Below are 20,946 nucleotides of genomic sequence, written 5' to 3'. Positions count from 1 at the left end.
GCAAAAACAACAATAATAACATGAGTAGCTGTCCATAGTAATCCCAGATTACAGTTGTATTATGGACCCACAGTCAGTTCTGTTCTGACTGTTCAAACTCATCTACCAGTAAACAATAAGAAGAATAAGAAGCTTTCTGTTGTTGCACCAGGATTCATAACTCTTGTTAACTCTTGTTACCACGCGTTTATCCAGGTAAAGTTACTCTCTTGCCATTCATTTCCTCATGAGGGACCCTGTTCTAAGATCACCTGTTGGTCCAGCAGTAGGATGAACAGCTGTATCCTGTCCTGCCTGCTGCTGTTACTTCTTCCCTGTTCTCTGGACCCGTCACTGCCCGAACCTGCTCCTCTGCACTACCCTGCTCTGTCTCTGTCCCTGTCTGTTCATGGGTTTGCTCGGCGGTGTTATCTTGGCCTGCATCATCACACATATGGAAGAGATGTCCGTAGACTTTCTCTTCATTGTCTGAAAATTGCCGTAGCATCACGGCACAGGTACTGGTGATCCGACGCTAGCGGCCCTTAGCACAAGCTAATGAGATGCTCAGTAACGGAGAGCAGCCAGCATGTGGTTCAGCACAGACACAGTTTACCAAACACATACTATTTGTTCTAAAAGTAAGTACTGTTTGACTTACTTACCTGTTGGTAATCTGGTTGTCTCAACACCTGCCGTTGAAAATGACTTCCACTGTCCGTCTCTGAGTTTGGGCAGCAGCTGCTGCAGTGCTGCCTTCACTTGCACTCGGACAACATATTTACAATTTCCGAAATTTTCAAATGTGAACTTGACCTATCAGAACTGGGGGGCCACTGGTGGGGCCAAGCATTTTTCAGGGGTGGCCGCGGACCCCCCTGGCCCCCCCGTTGACGGCGCCCCTGTAAATTATAGCTTAAATTACAGCTCTCCACCACTGTGTCAAAGATATTTTAATTACTGTAACGCCGATAGACACAGTGAAAGTAAACAACACCAAACCCCATTACCTTTATAATAAAAACACCGAGTGTAACAGTGCATGCTGGCTTATTCTCATAAATGTGCCTTTTTTTAAAAGCGAGATTTCGTTTTAATTTAATTGTAAAGTCCAGCTCGACGAGGGAAGTAGGCTACGAGCCTGAAGCGAAGAAACACTCGGCTCTTTTCGTGAATCCGATGACACACGAAGTGCAAGCTCGTCCCACCGCTGCAGCGTCAGCGTGCCGAAGCTCCACCATTGGTCCCTGCCGTCCATCCGCTGGGGACGAGGAGGCGGGGGCGAGCTGTTGAATGACGGCCGTAGCTCTGTTGACACTCATGAGCCGAGGAAGCCAGTGTGACCCGCACGGGCCTACCTATTTCACATTTAGTCCGCGTTAAGGCACCAGAGGGGAAGACGGCTCGTTTCCTGCACCGCCTGGGGATGTTGCGGACCGAGTGCGGAGTGAGTGACGGGATGGTAACACTACGGTGTCGAGGCGCAGCGGACGTGCTCACAGGTTGATGTTCCGTAGTCGGCACCGAGCAGGGAAGCCAGCAAAAGTCGCCTAAATAGATGGTTTTAATCTCTATGGGCTGGTTGTAAACACGCAGGCTTACATTTAAAGGAGAGATAGGCGGTGCCTGCTATTTCCTGGGATAAATACAGACCTCCGACCAGGATGACACATTCAGCGTTTGCAGGTTGGGGTTTATTCGCTGAAGTTGAAGCTCACACTTGGGATACAAGCAGAGTGTAGGAGGTTTGTCTGCCAGTAAGGGATCGTGTCTCTTTCACATTTTGACAGATAGCCAATCAAATCTGTTATTCAAATTGGCCCTCTTATGTCAGTGACCTATATCTCATGCATGTGCGCCGAGAGTCCACAGTAACCTCTGCGCCAGATCAGACAGCATGGGTATCAACGGGCTAGACAATCAAGCGCAGCCGTCCAGCAGAGAGTCCCGGACGGAGCAGCCTGCTGCAGATCCTCACACGGAGCAAAGAGATGCTCCACAAGAAGCAGACACCAGTAAGGACGATCAGGCGGCGGTCAGCGAGTGTAAAATCGTGCAGGAGGACAGCTCAGTGCAGCTGATCGAGGCCGGATGCAAGCCGCCCCTCTCTCCGTCTTCCGAATCCGAGGCGGGGGTCCAGATGGAGGGGCACGGCCACGGAGCCGGATTCGTCCCCCCCGAAGGAGGGTACGGCTGGTTGGTGGTTTTTGCAGCAACATGGTGCAACGGGTCTATCTTCGGGATCCAAAACTCTTTCGGCATCCTGCATATGATGCTGGTGAAGGAGCATGCAAACCCAGACGACAAGACGTCTCAGTTCAAAGTGGGTGAGTATCAGTCTGGTCTGCTCACTGCTCAGGTGAGCGTGGCTTTAGTACACATGAGAACATTTCTCCTGTCCTGGATGCATGCTATCCCTGATGTGAAACATTAACAAGGCTGGACTGGACCTCCAGGGGATGGCTATCAGTTAACATAATATCAACATGATGAAAAACAAATGATACCTTTACATACCTTCTTGTAACATCAGCTTTATAGTAGCTTGGGATGTTTAGGTCACTATATATGTCACACACATGCCTCAGTCTAAAAAAGATGTGGGTCAGCTCAGAGTTCAGGCAGGTTTACCCTGCACTTAAAGCGGTACACTGAGCATAGCGTTATATTACATATGTTCCTCAGTTATACACATCTGCTGTCTGCAAACTCTTGTTGTTCCTGCATCCTGAATATGCTCTTTACCCCTTGTTTGAGTTGGTCAGTTGTCAATGATTAACGGACATTTAACTGACCCACTGTGTCTTCGCCGTCCATTCAGCAGAAACTAACTCCAGCTGCTGCATCTCTGTTTGCCACAATCAGCCCTTTGATAAAGTCTCTCCCTTGAAGGCCGAAGGTTATAGAAAAGTTATGAAAATATACATTTAAAACGGTCTGTAAAGATAAGAGCACACTGCACTTAAAAAAGTGTGACCAAGAATGTGACATAGCCAATTTTTTTCAGGGTTTTCTCTGGCGCTGGGTCGCACTGAGACATTACTGTCACAGTATATAAAAAGCTGAAGGACCTTGCGGTAATTTAATTCCAGCAACTCACATTCATTGATCACAATAAAGCTGCTACTGACCAATTTTTCTGGCATGCGTGTCCAGAATAAGGCCAGTGTTCACCCCTCTGTGTCTCCCTGTGTGCTTCACTTTAAACCATTCTGCTGAGGATTTTATTACAAGCTTTCATCGGTGGATGCTCACACCGTACTGGGTGGTGCAAACTTTTGTGTGATACAGCAGACGAGGAGATGCATCTTAATGTAGAAATTGCTGATGTTACTCCAAAGGAATGAGGCAGGTCAGTCTTGTTTTATGGAGATAAATAAGTCTCTAGATTCAGTTTAAAAACGAAGGGGTGCAAAGACTTTGTGAGCCTGCTGATGCTCCATCAGTAGTTAACAGGAAACTGACGTTTTTGTCCATCCCTGGAGGTCAGGTCCCTTAATCTAGTTATAGTCTTGGCCTCTAGGTTTGAGGTTGCTAATCACATTAACAACTACAGACTAAATGAGTGATTATTGGAGTTTTTCGCAATTGCTTGTTCTAAACTAAAGGGCAAAACTGTGAAATTTTCTGCCTGGCTCTTAGCGAGAAGAGATGTTTTTGAGGAGGGGAGTGTCGTGTCGCAGGAGTTGGCATTTTTCCCTAACTTCCTGTCATGTTCCACAATCCCCAGCAAAGGTTAAGGTCAGGATGTGGGAAGGGATTATGCTTCTAAGACTGTTCCCTGGAACAAATTCCTCCCTCTCTCATCAGCATGAAAAACAGTCACTGAGAAAATCAAAGGCTCGGGCATGATCGGGCTCATTTGAGTTGTTTACGTGAGCACAGGTTGATATCTTTACTGGTGTCCTGCACCTTGCCATCTGACATTCATGTGAGGGACATAGCTGTGTCTGCAGGTGGCCTGGCCAGGCATCACTTTACTTTCAGTGTTTGTGGGATTGAGAGCAGATACAATATGAGTGGTAGTTCCTCCTAAGTCATCTAAAACCAGATATGTTACCAATATCATACATTCAACAGAGGGCTGTTTCTATCGAGGCATTTACAAACATGTCCCCCTCTTAGTTTTGGCTTGTGAAGGATTTCATCTCCAGCCGTCCCTTGGATTTGATTCTTGGTTGTTCTCGTATGTGAAAGGATTAAGCTAGTATGCTGACCTTATCCCCTCAGAAAGGGAACAAAACAGAGGGGGACAGCTTAGCTTCAATGCTCACAGTTGTATTTTGGCTTTTGAACAGCTATCCTGTCTGAGAGGGAACAGTCAGTAAAAGTTAGATTCACATGTGTGGGACATCTTAAAGCAACGTGTCCACGAACTTCACAGGAAATAAACTTCAGGACCACGGGGAGAGGTGGTGACAAGGAAAGATTTTGGATGTGATTAGATCTTGCTAAGAGATTACCATTAGGTCTTTATACCAAGCTCTATTATAGCGCACTGGGTATTTATTAAGCCTTGAGGGGTAAACGAGAGATTTTCAAAATAGCTCCGGAGTGTCAAGGTGGGGGTTCAGAGCGGCCTTTTTTCAATTAAAAAGAGGTAATGAAGGAGAGGTGAGCAGGTTATGAGTTACAGATGGTGTTGTTTTGCTCAATGATTACAGCATGGCACGGCCAGAGGTTTCATTCCTGTTGTGGCTGGTATGTGAAGGTGTGTGCTGACTGCAAGAATTTCCATATTACATTCCTTTTAGATAAGAAAAAAGAGATGTTGCTCTTATAATCAGCAGGGAGTGAGTCACCTTTGAGGTAATGTTTGATTGAACGTGAGACGTTCAAAGTGCGATGCTGTTTCTGGGAAACTGGGAATATGTGTGATGGGGGGGAGAGAGACAGGCGAGTGAGCGTGTGATTAATTTTTCATTGATCCCTGAAATGATTTCCATCTATCCACTACTTGTGTGAAAGATGTCAGTAGATAGAATGTGATGAGACAAAAACAGAGGCTTGTTCAAATACACTGTGTCCCATTTGTGTCTAATTGTAGAGCCGGAGAAGTCCCTGAGAGATGTCAACTTTATCTTTACTATTTTTTTGTTGGGAATTTCAGTGCCTCATTAAAAGGCATCAATCCACAGGCTCCATTAGTGATGCTGCTTCATCACTTAAGGAGAGGTGTTTTGTTTTTCGCTTGAATTCCAGCCTAAAGTGGAAAGCCTATAAATCTTACTGACAGCAGCATTCGAGCATAAAGAGAGTTTTTCCATTAAATGTTAAAAAAAGACACTGATAATGTATAAATAACACACCACACTCAATCACTGACACACACTAAATTATATACAGTCGTTCGGTATGGCTCATACTGACTGCAGTGAGCTTTGTGTAACCTTGTTCTGTGTTATTTAGCTTGTCAAACATTAGTATGATAAGTATAACAAATCAGTTTCACTTTTAAACATTTTTTCGTACTAATGTTTAGAGGATTTATATTTTATACAGGAACTGTATTTTTGTTCGGGTGGAAAAACCTGTAAAACAGCATTTAGAACGTTAAGTGAAACTAAAACATGACAGCAGCATAGCAGTGGTTTAAAAGACAGTGCCCTGTTCTACCCATTTAGTTGTGGGGGGAACTCTGGGATCAGCTAGGTCTTCAAATCAACAAAAAGTATACTTTCAGGATTCAACACTGAGTTTCTCTAGTAATCCTCCATCATATCGGATGAGGCTCAACACTCAGTGGTGGACATTTGCAAACAGACTATTCTAGCGAGGATTCAAACAGGTGCTGTCACAAGCTAACTCCAGACACTAGCGTATGTCTGTACTGTGTGTAGTGCTGCATTGTAGCTTTGTTGCCCCAGATTTCACCAGCATCTCCAGGGGAGCTGGAAATCCCAGGCTGGCAGATCAGGGAGCACTGTGGAATTTTTGGCATTTCAGAGGGCAGGGGAATGGGTTCAGGTTGGATCAGAGTGTCCAAAGGCTCCACACACGCTTTTGTAGAATCTGGGCTTATTTTAACATCAATAAATGAATGCATTTATTAGTAGACAGCTTTCCAGCAGGTGCAGATGTAAACAGTGACAGGAAAATTAAGCTGACTTTACCTAGCCGATACAAGGGACTGGATAGGTGATAATTACCTTCATCCTTTGCTGCTGGAATCAAGTGTTTATGGGAGTTATGGTATTAACTTTGAGAAACACAAGCTGTGAGAATCCCATCAGTATTAAATATTAAATAGAGGCTGCTGTTTGTAGGTTAGTATTAACAGATGGTGTAACAGGAGCGAAGTCTGACAAAAATTGGAGCTGTGCTGCTGCACTCAAATGTGACTCACTGTACTCTCTGCAGACATATCCATTATACAGTTTATTCACACTGCACAAACTTCTTATCACAAGTGGTTTGCACACCATATGACTCTTTTAAACCAGAAGGAATTGCTGACACTTTTACATCTGTGACAGCTGGTCCCCTATCTGACTTGTCTTAGACTTTCAGTCCTCTGTAAACTATGCAGCCTGACCTGATGTACTGTATGGACATGAGCCAGTCAGGTAACTGATGCTAGAACAAGGCTTTATAAATCGATTACTTATGTAATTATTTAGCGGCTTATGTTGAACTGCTTTGCTGAAAGTATGAGGAACTCTGACAATACTTCAGTACAGCTAACTAATGCTTTGCAAAACATCAAATCATAATGTTTATCCTATTTCCAAGATACTTTATAATACTATTTTTTTAGCATCTGGGATTTTTAAATGACCATTTACGTCATATAACGGCACATTGTCCATTTAATGTGGCCTTGAGGAATTGGCCATCTGTACTAATTCTGTGGTCTTGTACCTCGTTCTTTCCATGAATGTTGCAAAAACTGTGACTATTGTTGCTCAAACTGTGAGGACCCAAAACAATTTCTAACACAATATGTTGCATTGTTTAGTTGATGGAATATTTCCTCCCCTGTGTGTAAGTACAATTGTGTTAACAGCGCCGTCACATAGTGTTTGGACAGCAATTTGTTTTTGACTGTTATGGCCCGTTGGATTTCAAAAGTAACAATGTGTGTGGGCTCACATGTGGATTTCTTTTAGCTTTAAAGGGATAGTTCAGTGAAATTTCAAACAATAGTGTTTCTCAGTCACTGCAGCGGCATTTGTTTAAAGAGATAGGTCTGATTTTATTTGCCAAGGTTTGGAGATATCTCAGATTTCTCCCGCCACCCAATACACTGTAGATTGATAATATTTTGCTGGTACAAGTACTTCTGAAACAGCCAGCAGCATGTCTTTAAAAGCATTTCCACTTTACTTTCTGTCCACTAAAACTGAGGAGCTATAATAAATAAACATAAAAAGAGCTATAATTCTTACACTGGCTATTTGATGGGAATGTCAATGTCAATTGAAAAGATGGTTTGTGTGGCATTCAGTATGTTTATTAAGATACTCATCAAGACCAGTTTCATTATAGAAATATGACACATTACTCCAGTGTTTTTGGTTTAGGTTTTATCCTTTTATCAAACAGAACACAGATATCCACAAAGCACAGTAATGTGTCTAATACAAACCAAACAAAGTAGTCTTGGTTAAATCTCTCGGTGCATTAAATGGAGCTGCCTCCAACAGCTTTTCCCTGCCGTAAGAAGTTTGTTCCTCTAATGTACAGATGGGTCCTATAGAGTCTCTCGATCTCTCTCTGCTTGTCAGATTGCATCCATCACATAAAGAGAGAAAAGCTTGTTAAGTCCCTTCACCACACGCACACGCACATACACACACACACACACACACACACACACACAAAACATCTTTTCATTTTACTTCAGTCTCCCTCACTGTGTTCTTCTTGTTTGGAAGTGTTCAGACTTAATTGTGTATAATGAGTACACTCCACTCAGTCTATTCACAGACCTTTGCTTGTGCCAGAGACGGGGGAAATGGGGGTTTGGAGGAAGGGTTGGCCAGAAAAGAGAGGAGAGAGTGCAGGAATGAAACATGTTTCTGTTGCTTTGTTAGCCTCTGATTGTAGGTTGGACCTTTTATGCCGTAGTAATGTGCTTTGGCTTTGTATACAGTAAAAAAAACACAGTGACTGCAATCATTGTTTCAGGGAAGAAAGCCTATGTCATAACATGACAACAACCATCAATTAATAGTATTACTGGTACTCAGGTTATCATATTGCTTCAGTGCTAGAGTGGTGCTGCTTCCACTTACACAAGTTTTTTTTCCCTTTGAGCTGTTTTCTACTTGAAGCTGGCTAAAGCCTTATCAATACTCTTGCTGCCCTGTTGTGTTTCTGTAGGTTTTTTTTCACATTACTTTGTGCTGCATCTCCTTTTCTCAGTGAAGGACCTAGAAGAAAATCCAGTCATAGTTTAAAATGGTAATCAGTTTGTGTCCATCCTTGATACTAAGCAGTTATCACGGCCAGTTACACAATGTTTCCAGTACTGTCACATACACATATTTTCTTGGATTTTCTATTGATTAAATGTAAGCCTTTGTCTTCTTTTGTCTGTTCAGCCATGTGGCTTTCAATGCTCATTCTGACAATCCAGTCCTTTGGTTGGGGACACAGTATAGTGCCCTAGTTTACAAAGACACATCCAGTCTGTACTCACAACCGCAGTGAAATAACAAGTGCAGACCCATTTAGAATCAAAAGTATGAACAGTACTGGAGTAGTTATGCAGTACTGCATAAAAACTACTGATGGAATGAAGACTCAAAGGACCAGACTGTAAAACACTCTACAACTCTGTTGGCTTCCAGGGATGAACCACTTAGAAAGTGTGCAAGATACACAGAAACAGCGTACATATGGCACCACATATCCAGATGGGAGACACCTCACTGTGTAGTTAGAGGCAGAGGCTGGGTTAGAGACTGAGTTAAGGCTCTGTGGTCCTTCCAAAGAAACCAACTGGACATGTGGCAATGGCCAAAGAATATAAAGTGAGGCTGTTGACATACTGAGCTCTCTTAAGTGACAGCAGTACCAATTAGAAGGAATATGAGAAGCTTAAGAAATACCAGTGACGGCAAAAGTAATCCCTGGAGTAGAAGCATGCAAGTCTGTGGACTTAAATATCTGAGATTCAAGAACGAGAGGACTGCAAACCAAACTAAACCTGACCTGATTCTGTCAGGAGTTTGGGGCTGAGCAATTTTTTTTAAAGGTAGAATGAGTAGGATTTTCCTAAAGATTCCTATAGGTTCATAGAAAAAATAATCCCTCTCAATTATCACGTGACCCACCATAAGTGTGCATCGGCATCTATATCTGCAGAGACCCTACCCTGTGCCTGTATTTTATTTTATTTTGCTGTGTTTGGGATGTTTCTGGGCATCGACCTCTGGGCAGTGGGTTTATAGCTCCCAGCTTAACAGCTCAGGCAAGATCGTAAACACGCATCCAGGAAGAAATTGGTGGACAAAGCGCTGAATCAAGGGTTGGTTTTCACTCGCTGGAGAGCATCCTAAGTCAAACATCGGTCAGTTGAGCTGGGACAGAGGGGCCAACAACACATCCTATTCATTATGTCTTAACTTTTAGATACATGGCATGTCTTTGCATACACAGTCGAAGCTGCAGGCTGTTTTCATGGACCATGTTCTTTGAGGGATTCCTCCACTGAATTGGGATGCTGTTACAGTCATCGCGGTCATTTGATAACCTTCCCACCATCACACCACAATCAGGCCAGACATAATCTTACTATATGTATGCATCGTTCTGTTGTCTACACAATGCAGTTGCTGTAACTGGAGATGTTGTTAGCCAACGAAGCACATGCCATACAAAACCAAAAGAGAGGAGATTAATGTTGTTTTGCATTGTGGTGCCTTAAAGCCTCTTATTTACATACTGGAAAGTCATATGTTGGCCCCCCCAGAGCAAACGTGACACAAGAGCTAAACACAATAAATGTGTAGTACTGCTTGACATAAATTCATGCTCGTTCATTCATGCAACATTATGATTATTTATATTTTATTTATATAAACAATCAATGTGTCTGGTTGCCAGTATGACTCAATAACTGAAATGCTCATGTGTAATGTGAAAGGAGTCGCTTGTAATGACGAACCAACAGACAATAACACAATTATAGCCCAACTCTGCAGTTCCCCTTGGCTCTATGTAGCATTTAGCATCTTTCAGCCCTCATCAGTGTCATTTTTAGCCACAACAGATACAGAAAAGGCTCTAAAAACCTACTGTACACTACCTACACAGCACCAAACAGCAGACCGGCAAAGTTAGCAACTGGCTGGTGAATAAAGTGAAGTATTTAGCAGCTGAAGAGCCAGATATTTCCCACAGGATTTGATGGAGACCAAAACAGACTGTGAAAGGTGAGGGGTAGAGGGTTTCAAGTTTAAGTAAGTTTGAAGCATAACGAGTTCTTTCGGAACCAAAACCCAAACTCCTTGGCTTATTCAGTAAAGTGGGTTCATTGGATCTCATGCAATTTTGCCATTTATTCATCTTTCAATGGTGTGCACTGCATTTTTATGGATACTGTTTTCAGTTACTTTACTGTTGCTACAATAGATATACACTGTTGGTATCTACTATATGCCTTCAGATGATGTGATGTGAAATGCTTTTACAGAGACCAATCAAGTGTTTCTATGCTTTATATTTTCGGGTTGTTCGTCTGTCTGTATGTACATCTTTCCATCCATTCCATTTTTATGAACATGATATGTCAGGAGCTCCTTGAGGAAATTTCAGTACATCTGGCACTAAGACCCTCTCAGCCTCAGGAATTAACTGATTAGATGGTGGTTAAAGGTCAAAGGTCATGGTCAAAACAGGCTTTTGGCTATAATTCATATGCTAATTATGACAACATTTCACATACACAGTCACAGCCTATTAGGCTAAAATGATGACATTTTATAAAAGGTCAAAGGTCAGCGTGACATCATAATTTTCCAGCCTTTACTCAAAGCCATAACTCACAAACAGAAGGGGAGATTGTGACCATGTTTCACATGTGGTTAGTTACTGAATTGATGACACTCATCTTAGATCTGGACAGACATGGATGTGCACTGCAGCTTGACTGGCTGGCAGAACATACAATGCCCGGTGGTGCTAGTTTGTCAGTGTTGCACCTTAAGGTGAAACTTTGATCATTTCATAGGGAGAGTTCCAAAATGGTGGGAGTTCATGTTGCACATGTTAAATCGGAGGATCCCCCCCTCTCTTGTTCTATTAAGACAAATAAACTAGGCCAGGCTAGGGTGCAGTCCCACCCATAAACTATACAAAATGTGACTTTGTAGTGTACACTGTGTACCAGGAGATGTATACATGTACAGCACAGAATGTTTAGGTCTACCTCCACAACAAGGACCGTGTTTGTATAGCGCTGTAGAGCTCATATTTCACAACTCGAAATGTGTGTGTGTGTGTGTGTGTTTTATAGATAGATCAGTCCACCCACCTCTCATCCACCCACAACCCAGACACAACGGTAGACATTAAAGCTACCTTTGCTCCCCAGGAGACTGATCCCAGACGACTGTTTGTTTAAACGTCAGGGTACGCAGTGTCTCTGTTGGATCATTCTAGCTCGTTATGTTTTAACACTGGATGGGTATCACACCACGAGCCAGAAGTATCCACTTTGATCCACTTTTTCATCCACTTATTCACTATGAGAAATTGTAAATGTACATGTCAAATACAAATGCCAAACCCGATGACTTGCATACAAGTGCAGGGACTCATACAGAAAGACCTTGGAGTTGTCCAATGATGCCTTTTCAATTTTCATACAATATCTTCCATATACAAGAAAAGAATCAATTTGTTGTTTTTCTGTTTTCTAATATTTCTTCTATTACAATTTTTATTCCCTATTCTCAATTTGCAGCAGGGCTGCATAGCCATGGAATTTGTTTGACTGTATAACAGTCCAGTTGTTTATTATGTGGGATTACACATGGCCAAATGAGTGATTGTTACCATGAAGGGAATTTCTTTTTTTCTTTCTTTTTTTTACTGTATGTCACTTGTATCGAATAGTGTTGTATCTATTATATGTTGATTTACAGCCTGCAGTGCCATTCATGTTACATAGACTTTGATCCTTGCTTGATGAAAAAACTGCTATAAAGTCGTCCTTTATTTACTTATGGTGATATCTACAACCTACAGGTTTCCCACATGTTTCTGACGATGAATTCTCTCTCTCTCTCCTCTTCCTCTCTAGCCTGGGTTGGGGCCCTGGCCATGGGCATGATCTTCTTCTGTTCCCCTGTGGTCAGCATGTTCACAGACCGCTTTGGCTGCAGGAAGACAGCTGTTAGTGGGGCAACGCTGGCTTTTATAGGACTCCTCAGCACATCTTTTGCCAAGTAAAGCAAAATTTATTAGACATCTCTTTTTGTAGCCCCAATTTGCACCTCTGATTACATTTTAGTCAGAGAGCTAAGCATTTGTTTTTCTGTAAAATAAATACTCTGTGAGGTTTGAAAAATCCAGAAGTTTGTTTAACTACTGTCACTGGTGTCCTGAAGGAATCTAATTTGTCTACTACAACCCACTACAGAGATTTAAAATTTCTCAAGTTGCAAATGTATTTCATTGTCCACAAAACTTTGCTATTTTGCACAACATAAGAAAAATAACAATTTATTTTGTATTAAAACTTTAAAGTAATAGAAAATGGAAAGTAGGGCTGCACCAAATATCTCATAACTTCGAAGATTCATCGCTCACAATGACTTTCCAATTTTAAATCAACTGTCTGCGCAGTGTTTATCTCAATGTCTATTCATTCAGTTTAAGCCAATCACGTATTTAGTATTTCTGCACAGTTGTAGATAGAGATTAGGCGACATTAAGGAAGATGCTGCAACCCAAACACCCAAACCTTGGATGTTTTATTCTCTGATATGAAAAGCCGGAATTGCATGTCATTTGATGTTTTTTTTTTTCAATTTATGTTTAATGGCAGGACTTTTAATAAATTAATTTAATCATCTTTATGTTGCTTGTTTGTTTTATTTGTGCACTTTAATTAATGGCAAAATTGTTGGTCAAATAATAACCAAATCATTACTTCTCTTTTTTCCTTTTTCTTTTCTATTGCAGCTCCCTGAGCCTTCGCTATTTCACATATGGCATATTGTTCGGCTGTGGCTCCTCCTTTGCCTTCCAGCCCTCGTTGGTCATCCTCGGGCACTACTTCCGCCAGCGTCTGGGCCTGGCAAATGGAGTGGTGACGGCCGGCGCCAGCCTCTTCTCCATGGGCCTCCCAGTTTTCCTCAACAAAGTTGTGGAACCTCTGGGCCTCAGCAGGACCTTCCAGATCCTCAGCCTCTTCATGCTGGTCCAGGCCCTGCTGGCACTGCTGTTCAAACCTTTACTGCCTGCTGGAGGAGGCATGGGGCCTCCAGGTATGGGTCAAGGCCCAGACAAACCTCAAACCCAGCCAGGGGCCACTGCTCAGGGCGGCAGCAGGTGGAGCGGGGTCCTAGGTGGTGTCAGGAAATACTTCAACCTGCGTGTGTTTCACATTGTGACATACCGAGTGTGGGCGTTTGGAGTAGCCACAGCTGTACTGGGCTACTTTGTGCCATATGTACATCTGGTAAGAACAATTCTGGATATGCTTGTTGTCAAATTGTGCTTTGTGCTGCACGTTTAATTTCTTGTATTATACCAGTTTAAAACCAGCTAGCTTGTTCATATTGGACAGATGCTAATGGAGGGTTGTATATACTATGTTAATGGAAGATTGTATATACTAAGTATGGATGTATCTGTATACAATCATCTCAGTCATCTCAGTTGTGCTAACACTTAATATGGAATACATGCCGCAATGTTCTTCTGTGTTTTTGGTAGGAATATAGGAATCATGACCTTGTGGATATTGTATCATTTTATTAACAATTTTATGATGTTGATTAGTCAGAGTTGTTTTTTAAAAGCATCTTTACATAAAGTAGTAATGTCACAGTTCAGTCATAGCTAGACAGTCACACTGACTAAGCAAACTATCCAGAGAGCTGCTTACTACACAAGAGCCTCAGATTTAGAAAAAAAATCCAGATTAGCTCTCCTCTTAAAGCATAGTATGTACAGTAGTTACTAAGCTTATCTGACTGACAAGCATAAACACACATCTTGCTCAGCACCTTAGTTTGTTGAACAAGCAACTAATAATTGATTGATTAAAACATTCACCAGGGAGGAGTCATTTTGTGGGCTAGTTAGCTAATTAGCTGGCCTGGAGCAGCACATCAAACAGCATTTAAATGTACCTGCAAATGTCACTTCAGTCTGTTTATGCTGTTATGCTTCAAAACCTGTGCTAACAACAAACACTCTGCTCATGGTTTGTGAGCTACAGTGCAAGTTTGTTTACTTTGTGTCTGGCTCCCCTGCAGGGGCTTAGCCTGCCAGCTGCTGTCAGTCAAACACAGACACGCCCCGTGGCTGAGAGGGAAAGGAACATCTCTGATATTTCACTGATAAACACCTTTTTTTTTTTCACTTTTTAATAATAACAAAAAGGGACAATATGTGTAAAACAACACTGGCATTGATTTGACTGCAAAAAGGGATAACTAAATGTGATTACTGTTGGATTTCATGAGAAAAGAAATCAAATCACCCTCAAACTTTTGCTTTCTAAGATGATTAGAATCCAAAATTGACAATATTTTTGCAAAATCTGCACATGAACTATGGCTGACTTTGGTGTGAGATAGTGAGATAGAGAAAGGATGAGGATGAAGTGTAAAGCTGCAGCGTGGAGCTGTAAAGTTGATCTCCCTCTATCCAGATGTCGGATGTTCCAGTTCTGGCCTCCCTCTGTCAGGCCTGTTGTTTCAGGCCCGGGCCCAGATGTAAACACAGCCCCGGCCTTTGTATTGGCTCAACCACCTCAGGAAACCTCTCCTGTATGGCCTCTCTGTATCCCTAAACATGCCTATCCTATGGCCATTGATGAATGTAGAGCCCTTCAAAGCAGAGCAAATATTTCACAAGGACCAGCATGTTCAGGAAAGACTTCAGAGGGTGGTTTAATGTTTTGGATCTGATTTGGGGGGTCAGGGCTGAGGGGAGTGGGAGGGTCTGACCTATATGCGTTGGGTCTTCCTGTCCTGCTGTTCCAAAGGTTTGTGGTTGAAGATATTTTGTTTTTGTCAGACCTTGGCTTTGCGGTTATGGATGGACAATCCCTCCACTCCACTAAATGCACACCCATTTTCTGAGTTTATTGACCTCCGAGGCATAAAGTATATGAAAAATTTCACCTGCAGGTTGTGTGATATCTTTGTTACATTATTCATAACTTTTGGTGAGTGTCTTATGCAGCACAATCACATTTAACCACCAGTCATACAGCCAAAGCTCAAGCAGCATGGGGTCTGTTTTGTTTTCCATGTTTTAGATGAACTTTGTGAAGGAGCAGTTCAAGGAGACCCAGAAGGAATGGGTGCTCCTGGTTTGCATAGGAGCTTCGTCTGGGGTGGGACGCCTCGCTTTTGGCAAGATCGGAGACCTCATTCCTGGTCTTCAAAAGATATACATGCAGGTGAGCAAATGTTTTAAGGTGTAAAATGTGAGTAGTACACCTTTTCTTAAATGTTTTGCTTGTTTCGGTGAAAACTTATGCAGTTAAGAGTGGTGCGTGAAACTGATATTAGCTTGAATGCTGCGTGTTGTATCACTTTTACCCTCCTATGAACATGATTTTAATGATTTCTTTGTGCCATTTTACAACATTGCAACAGTAAATCTTCTTTGTTTTCTCATTTTAATTTTCTTTCTAATCCAAAGTCTTTAACCTGGCATAGAAGACTCAGGGTTAACTATTTGCAGTTGTGTTTTGAGGCTCTTTTTACAGTGTTACATGTGTTATGTGTTTTGTTGCTCACCCCTCTGGCACACTTATTATCACAGTGAACAAGGGTTTGTTTAATATTTTTTTATTAATAGTGTCATGTCGTGTCACGAGGTTCAACATTAGATATTTATATTTGCAATCTGACTAATTCCGTATTTTTAATGGCCTATTAGGCTGCAGATAAACATGACTCAGATGGAAATTTACACGCACTTACAGTACCAGAATAAATAGAAGCTCTGTTGTTGAATTAGAGCTTCCTGCCTGGATAATTGGAGGAATACTTTGGCCCTGAAAAAATGGAAGGGGGGAAAATACAGCACCTCGGAGCAGTTTGAGTCATTTCATGCAGGTGTATACCTATTTCCTGCTGAATGCAAACACTCAGATAACCCATTGTGTTGTGTGTTGGCCAGTTAATCAATTCAATTCAATTCAATTTTATTTGTATAGCCCAATATCACAACAGAGTGTCTCATAGTGCTTTACAAAGTTCACTGAAATAAACAAGTGTAAGCGAACAAACAATCTAATAAAGAGTCCAGCGTGTCCAAGTGTGTTGTTCAGCAGATGGATACTGAGTCATAGATTTTTTAATAACCTTTTAATACCCTTGAAATTGCGTGATATGCATGCTGAAAATGTGCAAATCTGTGTGTACTGTCGGACAGTGAGATTTGTGTAGGGATAATGTTTTCCATTGAAAAAGAGAATGTGTTTACAGCATGTAGCTCAGTAATTTCGTTCATAAAGAAACACACTAGCTGTGAAGGAGCCTTTTATCCAGAGCTGAACACACTGTGTTTTTAGAGTTGCTTTCTAGTACAATGTGGTAATTGTGAAGGGTTTTAATGTAACACCTTTTAGCTCGTTGTTAAGGCACTGAACCCGCCTTCACAGTTCAAAGTATTGAACTCATGACCTGTGTAATACATCGTTAATAGCTGGCTGTTTAATTTTGTACAAGTAGCCAGACAGCCTTCAGCTGCAGCTAATAAAAGCACAAAAGACAGATCTAAATTCCTTGCTCAGTCTATAGAAAAGATGATATAATTGACATGTATGCATAATTCCTCTGCTTTACATTCCTGTAGCTTAGTTATATTATCCACATAACTGTTGATATATGTGTAGCTCGCTGTTCACAAATGAATCAGTATCTTTATCACTTTTTTTCCCAACTTAAATATGTGTCTTTTGAACAGTCCTGACAGTAGCTGGAGGGTGTACTCTGTCACACAACAGAATGCTCACAATAATGACAAAATGCCTGGAGGCCAGTTATTCTCCTACTGTACAAGCAAGAATAACAAGGATGGAACAACAGGCAACAGGCTGTCTATTCTCTCCTCAGTTACCTGTACTGCCGTCACTGCTTCTGTCAGTACTAAAGAAAATCAAACACAGGAAACAAGCAAACACCTGCTACTATAAAGAGAAAAGCGTCCGTAAATAATTATTGATTTCTCACTGTTTGTTCCAGGTGGTGTCCTTCATGGCTCTGGGCCTGATGTCCATTATGATTCCTCAGTGCTCTGTGTTTGAGGGGCTGGTGGTTGTTTGTGTGTTCCTGGGACTGTGTGACGGCTGCTTCCTCACAATGATGGCTCCCATTGCCTTCGAGCTGGTTGGGCCCATGCAGGCCTCGCAGGCCATAGGTTACCTATTAGGCCTTATGGCTATTCCCATGACAGCAGGCCCACCCATTGCTGGTGAGAAGCACACTCTTCTTTTTTTTTTTTTTGTCCTGTTTTTCACCACATAGCACTGATTTATACATAATAATCCCGAATGAGCTGGCAATGAACTGACTCCTTCCACTGACTTCAAGATGTTGACAGTAACAGTGCACAACAAGGTGATTGATATTAGCAGAGTGAAACGGTTGAGCAAGGATAGAAAAAAAAACGCAGGGAGTAAAGGGAGAGTGAGACAAATGTGTGACAGGATAGATTGTAAAGCAGATTGCTTTCAAAGAGGTTTGGGCTTGTGGCCAACTGCAGGCTGTCTCTAAGGATTTGTCTTTATGAAAAAAAGCCCATACAGGCAGTACTTAACTCCCTTTATGTCTCCTGTACCTCCTCCCTCTCTCCTCTGTCATTCCTCTCTCCAGCTCTCCACTATCAGTGTATGTACAGCGAGTGTATAGAAGATCACTGAGGGCAGAATGTTAATTAGAAGGCTCAGGTATCCTTGAGCTCTCTGTTGCCAACCTCTTTCAGATCACACACATATGTAAACTGCTCTTACTACAAAAGACTCTGCCTTCCCTTTGTGGCCTCTGGAGGTTGTTATAAATGTTCTGAGATATTTGTCCAAACTAAATTCCCCAAGCAGTTCAATTTATAAAAAACAGACTCTTGCAGAAAAAAAATCATTTCAAAATGCTAACTTCTGTTCTTAAATGATGTATTTGGAGAGCACAACATCCAGATAATTATTATTTGCATATCCAACGCCGTGTCCTCACAGGAATATCCATGCTAATGTAGTGAACTAGAACTGAAATGATTAGTCTAATAGTTGATCGACAGTGAATTATTCAAGAGTTCAACTATTGGCTGAATAAAAATGTGCTGAAAATTAGTATTTTCACTATTTTCTTACATTTTCTGGACAAAGCAATTGATTGATAAATTGAGAAAATGATCAGCTGATTTATTGGTAATGAAAATAATGTTGCAGCTCTTTAGATTTTTATCTTGTATAATCTTTCTTTTATTCTCTCAATCTGATTTTTGAAATCATTTGTGGATGAAATGTTCCACTTGTATGATGCAGATAACAAGCCATACATTTACTCTACGTCCAAACAACAAAGGCAGCTAGGCTCCTCGGAGTCTGAATGAGACTGTCGCTGTGTAAACATGTGCTGTACTGTACAGTCTGTACGGCTCATAATCAAGAATACATACATTACAAGCACCAGTGTGAGCGTACTCCTCCCACTGCTCTCATGTCACAAGCTCAGCGGTGGATGAAACATGCGGTGCAGCGTGTTAAACCCATTGCCCTTACTATGTCTCTGGAGATACAGTTTGTTTGCTTCAGCCCACATGCAGATAAATAGTAAATGCGGATATACGTACTCTAGGCAGGGTGAGGCTTTAGTTTTGTATCGTGTCGTGAATAAAAACACTTTGTTGTTTCAGATTTAAAGCTGCTGTTACACCTTTTAGAGGAACTTGCGCTGCTATTTGAAGCACGTCACAGTTTGTAATGGGCCAATTACGTCGGCCCTTGGTATTTCTGCTTGGAGCGTACTCAAGAACCGCTCATCTGATCGACTTCACACTCAACACTGCACTCCCTTGGGTTCTCAGTAAGTGTGAAGTTGATCAGATGAATGGTTCTTGTGATAAGCGAAGGGCAGACATACAGGTTCAGCATATTTGTATGCAGCTGGAGCCAAGATGTTATTAGTCTAGCTTGCGTAGATGAGATATAGCTTGGTGTTTGGTGAGCTTTAGAGGTGCAGGATATTGTACGTTTTGCTTCCAGACTTAAAGGCCCCATATTCTGCTCATTTTAAAGTTCATACTTGTATTAAGATGTCCTACTGGAACAGGTCTTACATGGTTTAATGTTCAAAAAACAAATTGTCTACAGTGAGGTGTATTCAGGAGGTTTTCAGTAGGCGGGGAGAGTCGGCCTGCTGAGCAACATATCCCCATATGACATCATAAAGGGAGTCAAATCTAAACTGCATGTTTTCATACACATTTTACTGAGAGATGGAGCAGGAGAAAAAGAGAGAGGACGGTCTTTTCTCTGAGCCTAAGGGTCTCCAGATTCACCGGATACAAATATCTAGGTTGACAAGACATTCAAAATTGCATTTTCATAATATGGGACCATTAACACAACCTCAGAATCCCAGAGCTGGATAGGGATAATGTTTCAGACTGGGAATTTCACGTTAACCCGGGCTGATCACCACATATTCACAACAGACCAGGCCGATACTTTGGTCCAATCAGCTGTCCAGGCATCCTCCTCTTTACTTTCCTCTATGATACCTGCTCTGTCTCTATGGACATTAGGGATTTCTTGTAGACAATGTAGACATTGTGTTTCATTGGTATTCCTTGACTGAAGACACAATAACATGCATGGTGTCTCCTATGCCTCCACTGTCCAGGTCTCCTACATGATTACTCTGGAAACTACACGGTGGCCTTCTCCCTGGCTGGGGTGCCTCCTATGGTGGGGGGCGTGGTGCTCTTCTTTGTGCCCCTGATACACCGCAGACTTCAACAAGGCCAGGCAGCGGCGTCGCCAGAAGAGACGTCCACAACTGCCCACATGCTGCCGACCGCCCCGCCATCAGAGGAGCCTAAGAGCTGCTCCAATGGAGACATCCTGCCTGGCTATACTGACGTAGAGACACACATCTGAGTCGCACTGTACAAAGGTTAGATATATACATACATACATATCATGCATATACACTTAGTGGTGTTTAAATGCACTCCTATTTCTTCATATATTTTAATGTCCTTCTGCTTTTCCTCTAGGGATTCAGCCCACCAGCACATTTACTCATCCTTAGATTGCCCTCCTCCCAACCAGAGCTCTCAACCATGGACTTCCTGTTGGCTGACCTTGAACTCCCTCACCCTCCTTGACTCTCAATTGCTATTTCCATGTGGAGAGAAATCGAAAAGGGCGAAGAAGACGAAGAGAAGGCGTATCAGCGTAGGACTGTGGACATGCACAAGGACGATAAGCACAACACAGTCTCAAATAGGATTGTTTCATCAGTGGGGGCTCTGTGGTAATGCGTACCTCTAAGAGGAAAGAAATGAAGAGATTTTAACTGACAGTTTCTGATTTCTCAGCATATATCTTGCTACTTTAGCTTTTTGGAGCTGTAAAAAATACTTTGTTTTTAGATTCCATATAAACACACTGTTAAAATAAGAGACATAAAATAAGAGTTAATGAAGGGATAAATTCACACTTTCTTAATGTAGTACCTATTTTTTTAACACAGTTAATTTTATTTAGTTTGTGTAGCTGAGACACAGTCTCATCTAGAGAGATTTGCAGGTTTGCTTTTT

General features: G+C 41.9%; 1 protein-coding gene across 2 annotated transcripts; it reads left to right on the top strand.

Annotated features, from left to right (window-relative positions):
• The first annotated feature begins 1,343 nt into the window (after positions 1-1,343).
• On the top strand, positions 1,344-20,728 carry slc16a2 (solute carrier family 16 member 2). Of its 2 annotated transcripts, none has more exons than XM_070836952.1 (7): positions 1,344-2,306; positions 12,233-12,377; positions 13,117-13,615; positions 15,428-15,571; positions 17,367-17,595; positions 20,025-20,297; positions 20,456-20,728. In XM_070836952.1, the coding sequence occupies exons 1-6, from the start codon at positions 1,877-1,879 to the stop codon at positions 20,279-20,281; spliced, it is 1,704 nt and encodes a 567-aa protein (XP_070693053.1). In that variant the 5' UTR covers positions 1,344-1,876; the 3' UTR covers positions 20,282-20,297; positions 20,456-20,728. The 2 variants fall into 2 exon arrangements, with proteins under 2 accessions (XP_070693053.1, XP_070693052.1); XM_070836951.1 differs by having other exon boundaries at positions 20,401-20,728.
• Positions 20,729-20,946: the final 218 nt, after the last annotated feature.

The sequence above is a fragment of the Pempheris klunzingeri genome, chromosome 9 (assembly GCF_042242105.1).
Source record: "Pempheris klunzingeri isolate RE-2024b chromosome 9, fPemKlu1.hap1, whole genome shotgun sequence".
Lineage (NCBI taxonomy): Eukaryota > Metazoa > Chordata > Actinopteri > Acropomatiformes > Pempheridae > Pempheris > Pempheris klunzingeri.
Note: the sequence above shows the minus strand (reverse complement) of the source record. Positions and strands in the feature narration are given on the sequence as shown.